The 15,301-nt window shown below is 53.4% G+C and overlaps 2 protein-coding genes across 2 annotated transcripts in view; one reads left to right on the forward strand and one right to left on the reverse strand.

Annotated features, from left to right (window-relative positions):
- Positions 1-668: 668 nt before the first annotated feature.
- Positions 669-13,063, forward strand: MEST (mesoderm specific transcript). The gene is made up of 12 exons (XM_055134147.1): positions 669-947; positions 3,971-4,125; positions 5,915-5,994; positions 6,400-6,477; positions 6,597-6,733; positions 6,897-6,955; positions 7,987-8,027; positions 8,498-8,568; positions 8,800-8,901; positions 9,966-10,042; positions 10,937-11,000; positions 11,893-13,063. The coding sequence occupies exons 1-12, from the start codon at positions 922-924 to the stop codon at positions 12,008-12,010; spliced, it is 1,008 nt and encodes a 335-aa protein (XP_054990122.1). The 5' UTR covers positions 669-921; the 3' UTR covers positions 12,011-13,063.
- A 260-nt stretch (positions 13,064-13,323) lies between these two features.
- Positions 13,324-15,301, reverse strand: part of COPG2 (COPI coat complex subunit gamma 2) — a 104,748-nt gene continuing 102,770 nt past the window's right edge. Inside the window, exons 21-24 of the mRNA XM_004608255.2 lie at positions 15,067-15,164; positions 14,454-14,592; positions 14,221-14,319; positions 13,324-13,740 (exon numbers count right to left, since the gene is read on the reverse strand). Coding sequence (XP_004608312.1) covers positions 13,610-13,740; positions 14,221-14,319; positions 14,454-14,592; positions 15,067-15,164 — 467 coding nt within the window. The 3' untranslated portion in view covers positions 13,324-13,609. The remainder of the gene's footprint in view (positions 13,741-14,220; positions 14,320-14,453; positions 14,593-15,066; positions 15,165-15,301) is intronic.

The following is a 15,301-nucleotide window of genomic DNA, read 5'->3' on the forward strand; positions in this document are numbered from 1 at the left end:
TTTCCCCCACCCTGCCCGCTGTAATCGGCCCTGCCGAGAATCGGTAGTTGCAGCCACGTGGCCGTTCCCTATTACTTGGCCATGCCCTTGGTGGTCCCCAGGAGTTAGGGACCTAAATTAGAGGTGTCGGGCGTTTGAGGTCCGGGCCATCATCGTTGATGCCGGTCCGCCTTCGGCGGTTCCATGTTCACACCTCGGGCGCGGAGTGGGAGCAGGTGCCCCAATCGGCCGCCCTGAACCCCAGCAGGCCCGCGGCCCACCTGGGTGGGGTGGGGGTGAGATTTGCTGGTGAGCGGTCTAAAGCGGGGCGCGTGTTGGGATCTCAGGGGTCTTGCTTCCCTGTATCTTGCGGCAGCCGGGTCGGAGCCGGACGACTGCGGCAGAAGCTGGGCTCCGAGCTGCGGGGAGCCATGGTGTGTGTGGGGGGGGGAGTGGGGGGGGTAGCGTCGTGCTGGCGGGAGGTGACACCCCTGAAGGTGCCCGGTGGAGAAGGGGCCGTGAGAGGGGCGCCCCCGCCCCGCAGCGGCTGCGGGGCTGCTGGGAGGGGGGGTGCGGGGAGGGGCGGTGACTGCGGCAGGAGGGGGTGCAGCGGCGCAGTGGGCGGGTCAGGGGCGGGGCTCGGTGGGCTCTAAAAGTCGGTGCCCGCCGGCGGTGCGCTGGCGCGGCCACCAGCTCTTCCCCGGCGCCTCTCCCCCGGCGGGCAGCGAGTCCTCTGCGGCAGCCGCGCCTTGCGCAGTGCCGCAGCGCCCGCAACGCCCCGCAGCGCTCCCCCGGTGGCTCGGCGCTTGCCGCGGCGGCGCCGCCCTCGCGGGCTGTGGGCAGCGGCCCGCTGCGGGCGGCCAGCCTGCGTGCGTGGCTGCGGGCGCCGAAGCGCCCGGTGCCCGGGGTGGGAGCGCGGACGGCATGGGATAGGACGCCGCCATGGTGCGCCGAGATCGCCTCCGCAGGTGGGTGCGCGGCCGGCGCCAGGGGGGTGTGGCCGCTCCCGGCAGCGGCATCCCGGGATCGGGGCGCACGCCTGCGGGTGGGAAGCCCTCGGGTTCGAGCCGGGCTGCGGGGGGCCGTGGCTAGTCCCCGGGGGCGGGGGGGGGACGGAAATCGGTCGGCGGCGGTGGTGGTGGTGGTGCGCGCGGTCGCGTCCTCGGAGCCTCCTCTGTCCACTCGAGAGGGGGCGGCCCCCCGCGCGCCGTGGACGGCTCCGAACTCGGGTGCCACTTAGGGATTTTTAAGACCCCGGTGTCACCCTGGTGCGGTTAAAGATATATATTTTTTCCTTTAGTCCTCCCCTGGCCGCGTCGGCGTAACTTGAGGTTTGTAGACCGAGAGGGGCGCTTATCCCGTTTCAGGGGTGTTACTAGACCCCCGTGGAACCCTGGCATAAGTTCGGGTTCGTGGACCCTGGCGACGCCCTGGCACCATTTGGGGATTTCAGATCCTGACGTCGTCGCCCTGGCGCGATTTAGGGTTTTCAGTGTCCCCACCCCCGGCGCGACTTAGGGTCTTTAGACCCAGACAATGTCCTGCGCGTTTTACGGGCTTTCAGACCTCGCCGTCGCCCTGGCGCGATTTAGGATTTTCAGACCTCGCCGTTGGTCCTGGCGCCGGTATCGGCTTTTCCGACCCGGCATTGTCCTGTGCGCGAGTTTTAGGGGTTTTTAGACCCCGCGGTCAACCTGGTATGTGATTTAGGAATCTCGGACCCTCGGCGTCACCCTGGTGCAATTTAGGATTTTTTTTAAGACCCCACCCCCACCCGGAGCGTGGCTCTGGTGCAGTCCACGATTTTTCGACCCCCCCCTCCCCGCCCCACGGCAGGGGCGGCTTTTCTGGACCCTTGGCGTCGCCTTGCGCGATTCCAGTTTTTTCCACCCGCGGAAGCCCGCACCCCACCCGTCGCCCGGGCGCTGTTCAGGATTCTTAGCCCGCGTGGCGGGGCGCGGGCGCGTGGGTCTCAGCCCGCGCCGCCCCTCCTGCCGCAGTCGGGAGACTGGGAGACCCGCGGCGCGGGGAGTGGCCGCCGCACCTGGGGGCACCCGAGGGGCGCGTCCTGTCGCCTGCGTAAGTATGTTTCAGGGCTCAGCACGGAACCCGGGAGATGGCGCCAAGCCCAGACCGCCGTCACGTTGCGCCCAGATTGTGGGCTCTGGGTTCGGCGGTTCTAAGAGTGGGGATATTGTAAAAAAATATAGACCTATAAATATATACCTATCGCAGCTCACACGATGAAGAAAATGAAGGGCGCAGAGAGGCCGATCGTTTCCAGAAGGTCTGATGCTAGGGTTGACTTAATGCTCTCGCCTCGTGGCTTACCAAACCCTGGCGATCTTGGTTAAAGAAGAAAAAGAAAAGAAAAAAAGAAAAATTGAAACGTTTCGCCCACTGCCTGCCAAATTGCTGCCCTACTTAAAAATCTCCGAAGTTGGCATTAAGGGGCGTTTTTTCCCTCCTGCGGTCCTTAAGACCAAAGACTCAGGCTGCCCGCCCGCCCGCACGCCCGCGCGCCTCTGCGGTCTTGGCGTGAGCCGCGAGGACGTGCGGCGGCGTGGGGGGGGGGGGGCAGCCTGGACATTGTTCCCCTGGGCCCGTGGGTGGGGGCGGGGCGGGCCGGGGAGGGGGCGCCCCCTCCCGCCAGCTGCTGGGCAGCCCCTCCCCGGCCCTCTGCTGAGTCATTGCAGATATCCCGCCGCTGGAGCCTTTGAATGAAGTGCGGAGCCCGGGGACCCCCGAGGGATGAAGCGGCCCAGTGGAACCGTGGGCGCCGACGCCCAGGACAGAGATAGCGCCCAGAAAACTTTGGTCCGGCTCCTCTGTTCCAGGAGATCCTGGGGGTGTAGCCTGCCTCTGTGGCGGGGTGGAAACGGATCACGTTGGGGGCACTTCTTCCTCCCGCCCCCTTTAAAACCGCTTGAAAGAACCAATGACTGCGTCTAAGAAATAATAAAAAAAGACACCCTCAGTGGTGCATGGAAAAAAAAAAAAAAGCAAAATAGGTTATTTTGCCCCTGTGGAATCACAGAATTCTGTGCTTTAGAGCTAAAAATAATATTGTGCGAGTTGGCCTGAGATGGGTAGGGACTGTGGCCGCGTTTTGGGCGACCCGGGGGCGGGTGCAGGGATGGGCCCTGGGCCGTGTGTGCGAACCTGTTGTTTAGCTGCGATGGGCATTTCTGTGCGGGCGCTTTGCACCGGACCGGGCGTCCGTTCCACTAGCGTCTCCCCCTCCCCCCACCGTGGCCATCCCGCTCCCGGGTTTGGCAGGAGAGGCCGGGACTTCTCGTGCCCGCGAGCCTGGCCACTGTGGGTCGTTGTGGGCCTTTCAGGGTCCAGGGGTGCGAACCCAGAGCCTCCTCCCCCTCCGCGCCCCCCCCGTCCTTTCCCAGCAGGGAGGGCGTCCTACCACCTTTAACTCAGTTTCCCCAGTCTGCTCAGAGAGGCAGAAAGAGCATCTGCGGGTCAGGGCAGAGCCGCGGCAGCGCACCCCTCGCGTGCCCCCCCAGCCGGCCCTCAGCGCCAGCGCCAGCAGCACTGCGGGGGTTGGGGAGGCTTCGCTTGGGCTGGGCGCTGAAGAATCCTTAAAAAACCAAGAGCGAAATGGCATGTGCTATTATTACTCTCAATTCCTTACTAAACCTTAGTAAGAATGTGTGGACCCTGACTTTTTTAAATACAGAAAATAGGTTTAAGAATGGTTCCCTGGCAGAGGTGGGTGGGGAAGGTGTTAGAGCTTTCAGAGAAACTATTAAGGAAGGGGGAAAAATCACAACCCGCCCGCCCCCCCTTTCCCATCTCCCCCGCCGCCCCCCCCACCCAGACGCCTTGGCCAGGCCCACTGGGAAGGTGCACAGTATGTGAGCAGCCTGGGAAGGCACTAGGACGGCGGCAGGTGGGAGGGGGGAAGATCGCAGATGAAAATAACCTGCATTTTCCTGAAAATTCGAGTGTTGACCCCTGCCCTCTGCTTCCCCCCCAGGATGAGGGAGTGGTGGGTCCAGGTGGGGCTGCTGGCGGTGCCCCTGCTGGCAGCCTACCTGCACATCCCACCCCCGCAGCTCTCCCCTGCGCTTCACTCATGGAAGTCATCCGGCAAATTCTTCACCTATAAGGGGCTGCGCATCTTCTACCAAGGTAAGGCCCAGGGAGCTGGGGTGGGGGTGACCACCACCTTCTCGGGGCTCTATGCCCTGAGAGCAGGGGCAGTCAGTGCTGGGACTGCCATGCGCCTCTACATGGAACTAATGATCCTCTCCTCCCCCCCACACCCCTCCCTGCCACCCCCCTCCTTTCCTCCGGACCCTGATTTGTGCTGCTGGCCGCTGGTATAGTGCCCCTAGTGTTGGCTCCTGGGAGCGGGATCCATAGATGGATCTACACCCCCCACGTCCCCATCCCTGCCACCCGCCCCCTTTTCACTTTATTACATTCTATAAAGATTATTTGTTATATTCATAACCACGTCATTTAAACCTGAAACCTTCGTATAAATTAATGTGCTGATGGTAATTATGGTTACGACTGCTTATCAAGTAATTACCATATGCTAGGTGTTGAATTATGCTTTTTACCTCCATCCGTTCATTTAATCTTTACAACAGTACTTGGGAATAGATGCCACTAGCCTCATTCTGCAGGTACCGAAACTGAGAATCATGACTGGAAAAGATCATTTGGGCGGGGGTCAAGAGCAATAACGAAAAATGTTTGTCATAAACCGTTTTTCATTATTGCTCCTGACCGCCTCTCATTTATTGGACTCCAGTAAGTAAGTATAGTTTTATTGAGGTTGGTCATTTAGGTTGTTTTCAATGTTTTAAATATAGCTGGGTGAAAATCTTCATGCATGTGTTTATTTTTTTCCATATATTTTTAAACTAGTAAATAAATTACTTATTTTAAAATAGTAAACAAGTAAATAAACTACTTATTTTAAAATAGTAAACAGACTCTTACTTGCATGGGTTCTTGAGACTAAAATACATAAACTAAAGTATATTTCATTTTAAATTTCTCCTAATTAAATTTTTTTTGCAAGTCACATTACTAAATTTTGCTATGATAGCAGTACTGCCACTAGCAGTGTATGAGAATGTAACAGTTACAATTTAATTCTTTTAGCTAGGCATTTTATTGTTTGAATTTTTACTAAATAGTTTTAAAAATATATGCACTAAAGGGTGTTCATACCTACATTAATAAAACCTTAATAATAGTTGTTAGAATATTGTCATGGATTGAATATCATGTTTTTGATAATGGATTCAGTTGCCTATGGGAAATAAAAGTCCCTGATGGACAAATAACATCAGCTAAAGTGCTCAAAAGGATTGTATCTCTAGGGAATTTTTATGGGGTCATAAATGATAAGGTACAAGGAGTTTCAAATGTTGTGACAGTATGCTTTGAGTTTACTCTATAGTGTGAAAAATACTTTCCATATTTCCATATTTCCGTTGTAAAGGGATAAGTGGGGAAATAGTTAAAAATAGTTAGGTGAATGTCAATGAATTTAATTCAAGTATTTCATATAAAACCTGCTTTATAACTTTTTCAGTATATACAGGGTTAAAAAATAAAGATTTGAATGTCTTTTTTAAAAATGCAAGTCATACGTTTACATTAATAACAATGATAGTATTATTTTAATTTTGGGCCACATCTAGTGATGCTCAGGGGCTACTCCTGGCTCTGCTTAGAAGTAACTCTGGCAGTGCTTGGGGGACCATGTGCAGTAGCTGGGGATTGAACTGGGGTAGGATGAACACTGGGCAAGTGCCGTAACCCTGTATCATCTCTCTGGCTCCTAAATTTTAATGTCTTTAATTTGTGCAGTAGTTCTTTCTACCACACTGCTCAGATTTTTTTCTCTGCAGGTTATTTGGAGAGAGAATCCCTCTAACATGTCTCTTCTCCTTCCCAGACTCTGTGGGCGTGGTCGGAAGTCCCGAGATAGTGGTGCTTTTACATGGCTTTCCAACGTCCAGCTACGATTGGTACAAGGTAATGAAATCAGGCTTCAGGTCTTACTGAAGCTCTAAAAACTCCAAATCAAGGACTTTGTTGTTAGCACCGGAAGTCTCTTCCAGATTTGAGTGGCTCCACAAGATAGGATTAACTGTAGAACTGTCTCTCATTTACTGTAAGGGAGTAAAAAAAAGTCTTCAGCAGTCTGGGAAGGATCATTGCCAGGTTGAAAATGCCAGAGGTCCTCCTTCAGTCAAGATTAATTTTTGGGCCCCAAGCATTTTTCCAGGAGGATCATCTCTGGGCATGTGGCGGGTTTCCCTTTATGGAAGTGTCGGGTGATGCTGAGATAGGATTGAGATCTCTTATCTCGAGGCAGGCGGAGGAGAGAAGGGGAGGAGCAGACGGTCCAAACGTTCTCTCTCTCCTTCTCTCCTTCAGATTTGGGAGGGTCTGACCCTGAGATTTCATCGCGTGATTGCCCTCGATTTCCTAGGCTTTGGCTTCAGTGACAAACCGGTACGTTGCGTCTAGATAAGGGCGAGGCTTGGGGGTTGGGGGAGGATGGGGGGGTTCTGGCTGGCAGACAGATGGGCACTGATGACTTTCTCCCGTGCCTGTGGCTTTCCCTTCCGCAGAGACCACACCACTACTCCATATTCGAGCAGGCCAGCATCGTGGAGGCGCTTCTGCGGCACCTGGGGCTCCAGAACCGCAGGATCAACCTTCTGTCTCACGATTATGGAGATATTGTTGCCCAGGAGCTGCTCTATAGGTCAGTGACGTCCTCCCCCCACATCTCACTGGCGGGGGGTGGGGGGGACCGGGAAAAGCTGCTGCTTGTTCCCCGGCTCCTTCTAGCCTGTCCCTCTCTTGGGAGTTTGTCTTTAGCTGCTCCGCTACAGTACGTGTTAGCACTGTTTCCCTCCCATCTCTAGGTTCAAGCAGAATCGATCTGGCCGGCTCACCATCAAGAGTCTCTGTCTGTCCAATGGAGGTAATTGCCCTGGTGGCGGGGGATCGTGAGGGGAGCCGGAAGGGCCATCTCCAGCACCACCGCACTGCATGGTAACCTGACGCCCCGCCGGCAGCCACGGGGCCGCTAAGGACTCTTGACCTCTCCGTGTGCTCCGACTGCTCTGGCGGTCTGAGATCGAGCGATCCTTTCTTAGAATGTTTTTAAATACAGAAAAACGAATCGAATCAGAAAGGAACTTAAGGATATTGTCACGGCTAAGCAGCCCCCAGAGTCGCTGCTGTCCGCTTGGGGTACGGGAGGACGTAGCCAGATCGAGGGGTGGGCCTGGGAACGGCACGGTGCTGTTCTGTAACACCTGCAGCAAGTGCACTTGGATTAGTGTCCCTGGCGGACGTGAAGACACACGTGTCTATCAGGCGCCTGCGGTTTGTCTTGTAAACTCTTGGTTGATGGTGGTGCCACGTTTCGGCTGGAAACGAATGAACCCTTGATCGGAGCCTGTCGGTCTTTTTGGGTGCCACTGTGCTTGGCTCTGAAACCCGTGACTATAGATTCGCATGGCCCCTGCTGTCTTAAGGGCAGACATCCTGTCATTCACACCCATCGTGGCTTTCTTCCACTGACCCTGGAGGAAAGTTGAGTTTGCATTTTTTTTTTTTTTTACTACAGAGAAACCACACTTTCTGAAAATCTCAGTAGCCCGAACAGCATTATGTTCTGAGGAATGGCGGTGGGGGGGTGGGCAGGAAGCTCCTAGGGGACTTAGCAGCTAGTCATCAGCACGATGGTAACCTTGCCATTATTTCCGCCTTCCTCTGCCTTTAAAATGGGAGAGTAATTCCAGTGGGATACAGTTCTACCTGTTCATCATGGTACTTCCTGGAGAAGTAATTCCATGACCAGGTACAAAGGTACCTAAGTCTTTTTTTTTTTAGTCACTGGAGGCCCCAAAGGTTGACAGTGTCTAGCATGGATCATTGATAATGGGCTCGGGTGCAGCCTCAATTGTTTGGTAAATGACTCACTTAAATAAGTCTCTTCTCCTATAGGTATTTTTCCTGAGACTCACCGGCCTCTCCTCCTTCAAAAGGTTGGCATCACTCCAATGACACAGTGTTTAGCTTGACATAAATAATGCTGGCACCCTTGCTATAATGGGTTCCCTTTTTTTTTTTTAATTTCACACAAATAAAGTAATGAAATAGTTCCTAGATAGAACCTTATTTCCAAGAATAAGGTGCAGCAACTATTTGAAGATACAGCACTACAGTTTTATCTCAACATTGCGTCTAAACAAACTGGGATCCTCGATGAAAGTTGAATGTGTCAGTGAAGTCTTGGGGATTTAGTCGAAGGGCAGGAATGTAATTTTAGAGGGAATTAGAAGGTTTCCTCCCATGAGAGATGTAGGCAGGGCAAAATAAAATCCTTGGAGCCGGTGATCAAACCTGTCAGTGGGAGATTTGGCCAAAGTCCTCTTTCAGCTGCTAGTATGGGATCTTCTGTCCTGGTTCTTCTCTCTCTGGGTTCCTAATCTTCCTTCTCACCCTGTACCAACAGCTGCTGAAAGATGGAGGCGTGCTCTCGCCCATCCTCACACGGCTGATGAACTTCTTTGTCTTCTCTCGAGGGTAAGTCCCGGATATTCACCACAGCCTGGGAACAGCGCAGTGAGAAAAGCTGCTGCCATTAAAATTCCTGCTCAGATCCGCGGGCTTGGTATTCTGAGCGAAGGCGTTGGCCATTTGCCAGCGTAGCAGGAGCGGCAATCCATAAATCAGTTATGGGTCGGGCCGCGCGACCTCCGGGGTTCCAGTCATACTTGACATTCTGAATTCTTCTCCCACCGTCTCCTCTTTCAGTCTCACCCCCGTCTTCGGGCCGTACACGCGCCCCTCGGAGAGCGAGCTGTGGGACATGTGGGCAGGGATCCGCAACAATGACGGGAACCTGGTCATCGACAGGTAAGGGGAGCCCTTCCCTCCGGCCCCGGGAGGCTCTTTCCCAGCGGCGGGGCACCAGGTGGGAGGGCTCAGCGCCGCTCCTCGCGGGCACGCCAAGCCAGCCCTGCTCCGTGCTTCCCGGGGGGGAAGGGGGACGAGGGCGAGTGTCAGCCCAGGGGCGCTGGTGTGTGCATGAGCGGCTGCGAGTCCTGACGCCGATTTCCTCTGGCATGGTCACCTGACCGAGTTCGGAGAGTGTTGGAGACAAGTCTCCCCTAGCAGCAGGGACCCAGAGATGAGATTTCCCTGTCCCGGGCAAAGACTCCCTTTGTGCAGATGCCTGTGCCTCAGTCCCGATGAACACGGAGCAGCTCTCACGAGCTGTTGATGTGCGGGGCTACTCGAGGTGAAATGCTACCCGTTTGTCAGCTGGGTTAGTGGGGTTTTACCTGGTGCTCGGCTGGGATGCGGGGTGGCAGAGGGAGCCAGCACACCCCCTGTCCTCTCCAAAGGCTCCCCGAGGATTTCATCGTAATATTAAACAAAAACAAAAAACATAAAGGAAATACCAGCCCATTTGAAAAAAAAAAAAACACCTTTTTACTTTTCATTAACCAACAGTAAGTCTAAGTTGGAAGAGATGATAGTTGAAGTGAGCAAAAGTACGTGTCCTGAAGTGGCTGGGTCGAGTTTTATTTGGGCAGCAGGGCAGCAGGGCGGGAGGAGGGCTCTCCCATGTGATTCAGGGTCCCTTGGGCTCCCGAGCTCTGCGTGCATGCGTGTGTTTCTACATTTAGGATCGTAGTAGTGTTGACCCAGAGGCCATTTGGTTCAGTCTCTGTACGTCACAAGGCGTGCGTGAAACCTTGGCGCCGGCCAGCCGGGCCTTGGCTGCGTGAAGGTTCACGCTAGAGAGTGTCACAGAAATGGGTCAGCTGAACAGTCAGGCCGTTTCAGGAATGTCAGGTGCCTTAGGGATTTAAAAAAAAATAAGCACATTGTATCCCATGACGTGAGCCCAGGGCTGTGCATGACGTGAGGAAAAGGTGTCTGGCGCCCCTCGCATCGACGCCTCTGCCCTTCAGTCTCTTGCAGTACATCAATCAGAGGAAGAAGTTTAGACGACGCTGGATTGGAGCGCTGGCCTCCGTAAACATTCCCAGTGAGTATTTCTCTCCATCGTGATGGGGGAACTGGGCTTAACAATAAGTGGCCTGGTTTACCAAACAAAAATAGAAGACAGCTAGCATTAATGTGAATTTTATGTGAACAACGGATACTTTTTTCTCAGGGGTTCCGGCAAATGCTTTGTCCTATTAGGGATGTATTGGTCCTAAAGATGTCATCCGAGACTCAGGTTTCGCTGGCGTCCTCCCTTTCATTTGGGAGTGCTCCTCCCCGTGGGCAGCTCTCCCCTGCCCCGCGCTGCCGAGGGAGGTACGCATTATAGAAGAGCGTTACCGTAGCACGGCTGGGCTTGCGTGGTCTCCACGTTGACGCTGAGCCTCCGGCACAGAAGGTTGGGTAGGCGATGGAGCAAGAGGCTGGAAGAGGTTTCTCATCACTTGTCTCTTCACTTTTAGAGGGTTAAAAAGAAAATAATTGCATTGTCTCAGCTCACAGTACTGCTCAGGGAAGGATTAGCTGATGCCAGGGAATCAAGGGTCAGTTACAGCTGAGAGGAATTCCAGAATGCCAGTATCCTGGCTTTCTAGAGTGTTCCCACTGGCCTTCTTCCTTTCTGTTCCGTGCATAGAAGAGCTGGACAAGGAACTTGGGTTTCTGGCCCACAACCAGCAGGACTTAGGGTTTACTTCTTCCTGGATCTGCAATTGGCGATCACTCCATGTGGGGCTCAGGAGACCTATATGTGGTGCTGGGGATTGAACCCGGGACTGACATTCTGGTGCTCTCGCCAACCCCCAGTGCATCAAGTTTTATGTTTAATCTGGGTTTTCTAAAGACAATCTTTTCTAGGGAAAAGGAGAGTTATTTTAGCATGGGGGTAGGGGAACAGATGTGAGTCTTGTTGGTAATTCATTCTTCCCTCTTCCAGTTCATTTTATCTATGGGCCAATGGATCCTGTGAACCCCTTTCCAGAATTTTTGGAGCTGTACAGGTGAGTCTCCCCGGGGCTGGCCTCTGCTTTGCTCTGTTCTCCTCCTGACGGGCTGCTTCTCGAGAACTGTCGCTCCAGCTACTGTCTCTGACCTGCTCTCCCAGGAAACAAGATGGGGTGGAGTGTAAGGGCACCCCCTTCTGCAAATGTCAGCACTAACAGAGTTCATACTAGCCTGCTCCTCACTGTCACAGCTTCTACGTAGTCCTAGGGGTACTAGTGAGGAAAGGGGGCCGTGGGAGCCAGGACACAGCAGTGGCGGTACCTTGAGGCGCGTTTGCTTGGGTCTGACCGGAACGCCAACTCTCACCGACCTCAGCTTAGCAGACTGCAGGGAGTGACTGGCGCAAGCTCACCGTGGAGAAGTGCCTGCTCACTGGCGGTTATTTTCTCTGGGTGCTTACTCAGAAGGTACTGGAATAAAGAAATCTCAGACTCTGTCCCAGAAGGCCGTTCCATACCTCCACATGGCCAAGCAGAAAGAACCCAACAGCACACAGTTCCCATGTCCTTCCAAGCCCAACTGCTTGTCCTCCGGGTCAGGAAGGGCGTTTCCGAGCCTTGACCGGGACAGTGAGTTGCTGAGTGGTCCCCCCCTGTCTGGTGAGGCTCAGTTTTCTCTGGGGAGCTGGAACTGCTCCTGCCTTGATGTATGTTGCCCAAGCGTTACAGTTTCAAGTTGTTGTCTGGTTGGACTATTAACGTTTCGGAAACTAGTCTACATACATCATAAACGGAGCTGGCAAGGCTGTGAGCTTGAGATGAACTCCTGAGTAGACGTGCCGGGGCCTGCCGGCACAGTGGGGGCGTCTGCTGGGGCTGCCCCTCTGGCTTACTTCCCTCCCCCTCCCTCCGGCCTCAAGTTCACCTCCATGCTGTTCTCTTCCACTAGGAAAACGCTGCCGCGGTCCACAGTGTCGATTCTGGATGACCACATTAGCCACTATCCACAGCTAGAGGACCCCATGGGCTTCTTGAATGCATACATGGGCTTCATCAACTCCTTCTGAGCCGGAGAGCGTAGCCTCCCCGCATTACCTCCCCCAAGCCCCCATCTGTCGTGTGCTCCACTTAGGAAGAAAGGCCCGGCAGAGGTCCTGGCCGCCACACACTACTCTCACCTCACTTGGTGGACAGCTTAGAGTAAAATGCCAGCAGAAGCCCTGACTGCGGCTGACCAGGCTGTCCACCTCCCATTCCTCTGACACCTGATCACGTGTGCAGACCTGCCTTGGTCACTGTGCTATTAGGAAATTCTGACGGGCACAGCTACTCACTGATGCTGGAAGCCATTCCTTCTCTTACTGTTTTTAAAAAACAGAAACGTGAATTCTTGAAATAGTCAAAAAAAAAAAAAAAGAAAATTAAAAAAAAAAATGACTGGCCCAACTCTAATTGGATCCTAAAGCATGAGGAGTGGGTGCTCCCCTCCTCTCCTCGAGGGGCCTCAAGGGGCCTCGAGGGCGGGTGCTCTGTGTTCCCCAGCAGCCTCCAGTGAGGGCAGCTGACCCCGGCCATGGATTTGGATTTAGTTTCATATGCTGCTTCTAACTAGGCATTTTGTTGAAGTAGATTTTAGTTTGATGTAGCCTTCTAAGTATGCTTTATTATTTACTTTCATATATATCCTTTACTAAACCAGCAGATCTTGTTCTGCTAGAGTAGTGAACCTTACTAATAATCGTTGTTTAATTTTTTTTTCCTGAATACATTGAACTAAATCCAAACTGTTTACAGAATTTCCTAAGACCACAGGACATTAAGGACCAATAGCATCTGTGCCAGAGATGTACTGTTATTTGCGGTTAGAGTTGGTCTTCCCAGCTAATAACAGTACGACCCTTCATACCTCAGTGCTTAGAAGCATCTCCCTCCTGAGCTGGAGGGGAGGGGATCGTCGGATAGTCCCAGTTACCATGCTGAATGTACGTTATTCCTCTTACGATGATCGCTTAACTTCCCATTGGTCGTCCCAGAGAGACTGCCTCATGTAGCTCAGCAATTCCTGTACTTTACATACAGGAAAGTTCCAGAAACTTTTAAGAAAAAATTCCGAAAGACTTAAAAGCAATGGTGCTGAATACCTTTTTTTTTTTTTTAAGCCACAATTTCATTGTCGTAGTCAAAATAGGATTATCTAGTGATTTTTTTTTATTAGCAACCTCAAGTATAACTGAAACTGGAATAAGTGTTTATTTTCTATTAATAAAAATGAATTTTGACAAAAGTGGACTCTGGCTTCCCCTCCCCCACCACCCCTCTGGGATACAACTTTCCCAACCTTGCCAGGAGCTCTCAGACACACATTAAATTACAGACCGTAACGGAGTTAAGCAGCTGGGGTATAGGCTAGTATTTGATTTTCAAGATCACCCAAAGCCGCACTTTAATACCAAAGCTGACTGAGGGTAATTAAAAGAAAAAGGAGAAAACAGACAGACATGTACACGAACAGAGATTCGCTTGATCTGCTGGCTCAGGGCCCCAAATTTAATTTGCTTCTCCAAAGTCATTCCGGTTTTGAAGTATGATTCTGGGAAGGTCATGCACTAGCCTAAAAGCCCCCTGACAGGGGTGTGCACGCCAGCTCCATCTTGCCCAGCTGAAAGCTACCCCACAGAAGCCAAGATGACATCTACCGGTGTCCCCTCTTGGCTTCTGACAGCCACCTGCATGGTCACGCCATCTGCTAAGGCCAGTCGGGACCTCACCAGTAAGTCAGAGCCTCCTCTGTACACACCTGAAAAAAAACAGTGAGGAGAGAGAACCACATTCAGAACTTGAGACAAGCTCCGAATCGGGGAATGATCATGCCCTGCCTGCTTCTCCTTTCTATGAGTTTAGCTTTTCCAGAGATTCGTATTTGCATGAGGCAGGAACTGAGTCCTGCATACGCATCCTGCAGTATCTTTGACATTCCCCAGGACGTGGGAGGTAGTCGATGGTGTCAACCTGGAGTTCTTGAATGGGGCAAGGAGGTGGCATTGGTATCTGTGGGAGAGATGGAAGGTGCTGCAGGCCAAATATGTCTCTTAAAAAGAACAAATGATCTTAGACGGCTCAACCAGTTCTGCTCTTAACCTGTGAGCCCGTTAAACTGTGTGACAGGATTCATCAAATGGCAATGCATAGAAGGGAACAGGACACAGCAACAAGGCCGGGAATTCAATTTTGCAACAAAGTGAAGGGGGAGGGGTGTCACCTGATGGAAACGCCTTACCTGCCAGGTAGAGGGAGTGGGAGTTCTTGTTCTCGGGTACTTTGTCCGACCTCTCACAGGGCTGCATGCCTAGAAAGCTGATGATGTTGTTGACGGCTTCTGTGTGGGGAAGACGGAAGCGGAGTCAGGGAGACGGTGGCGCTAGAGAGAGAGAGCTGGAATCTTCCCTCGGGGAAAGGATTCTTCTGGAGTACCGAGGAGGTCACGCCACGGGCCCCAACACTTGTTCTCACCTTCGAGAGTTTTGGTAGAACTGAGGGCAAACGTCTCCTCTTTCTCAAAGGCGTCACCCACTTCCTCCCAGGCGGCAGCAAAGTTAGGCTTCAGAACCTTCTGAATGTGGTCGGACACGGTCACTTCCAGATCTTCCAGCTAGTGAGGGAGGGTCAGGTCGTTAGGTCCAGAGGGACTGGGGGGCAGTGCTGTGGCCGGCGGGAGCCCAGGCGAACAAGCCCTCCCCTTAGCTTGCCCCTGGAGCACGGATGCACGGATGCAGGGCCTTCTGCCAAGGCGGGCGAGGCCAGAGGATGCCTCGGGCCAGCCAGATTCTCCAGAGTGACCCTGAGAGGCCTGGGGGGGGTTTGAGGGGGGCCATGCTGTCCCCCTAACTGCAGGGTTCAGGCCATACAGGGCCTTCTACTTTTAGCAGCTGCCGCAGGCTCCTGCGTTCTGGGAGGGGCCTCCCCCTCCCAGGCTGAAGCAGTCTCTTGCAGAGACATCTCTTAGTTTGCCCTTTGAGAGACGTAGCAGAGGGTGAGTCCCCATCTCTCTTCTCCTGGGCTGGCGCCTGGCCACCTTAAGGACGCCCCCTAAGTTCAGGCCAGGAGCAGGCAAGGTGTCACTCACCACGTACTCGTCCTCATAGCCATCCTCAGCGGGGACCCCAGTGTCGGGGTCGCAGTCCCGGACGGCGAACTTCATGGTGCAGCTGAAGGTGGCTGCCACTGGGGGGAGAGAGGAGGTATGGTCAGGGGCTCGCTCACCCAGGGACTTGGCCACAGAGGCCCAGAGGCTGGTCCAAGGGACGCCTAACTCACTTTTAAACTGCATCCCTGCGGCGGGCTCAAGAGTGTGGACAGGA

This window comes from Sorex araneus, chromosome 1 (assembly GCF_027595985.1).
Source record: "Sorex araneus isolate mSorAra2 chromosome 1, mSorAra2.pri, whole genome shotgun sequence".
NCBI classification, from domain to species: Eukaryota; Metazoa; Chordata; class Mammalia; order Eulipotyphla; family Soricidae; genus Sorex; species Sorex araneus.

Excerpts from the sequence above, each read along its gene's own strand:
- MEST (XM_055134147.1), top strand. The coding sequence starts at position 922 with ATGGTGCGCCGAGATCGCCTCCGCAG. Across the intron at positions 6,956-7,986 it reads TCTCTGTCTGTCCAATGGAG|GTATTTTTCCTGAGACTCAC; the intron begins GTAATTGCCCTG and ends CTTCTCCTATAG. Across the intron at positions 11,001-11,892 it reads GAATTTTTGGAGCTGTACAG|GAAAACGCTGCCGCGGTCCA; the intron begins GTGAGTCTCCCC and ends CTCTTCCACTAG.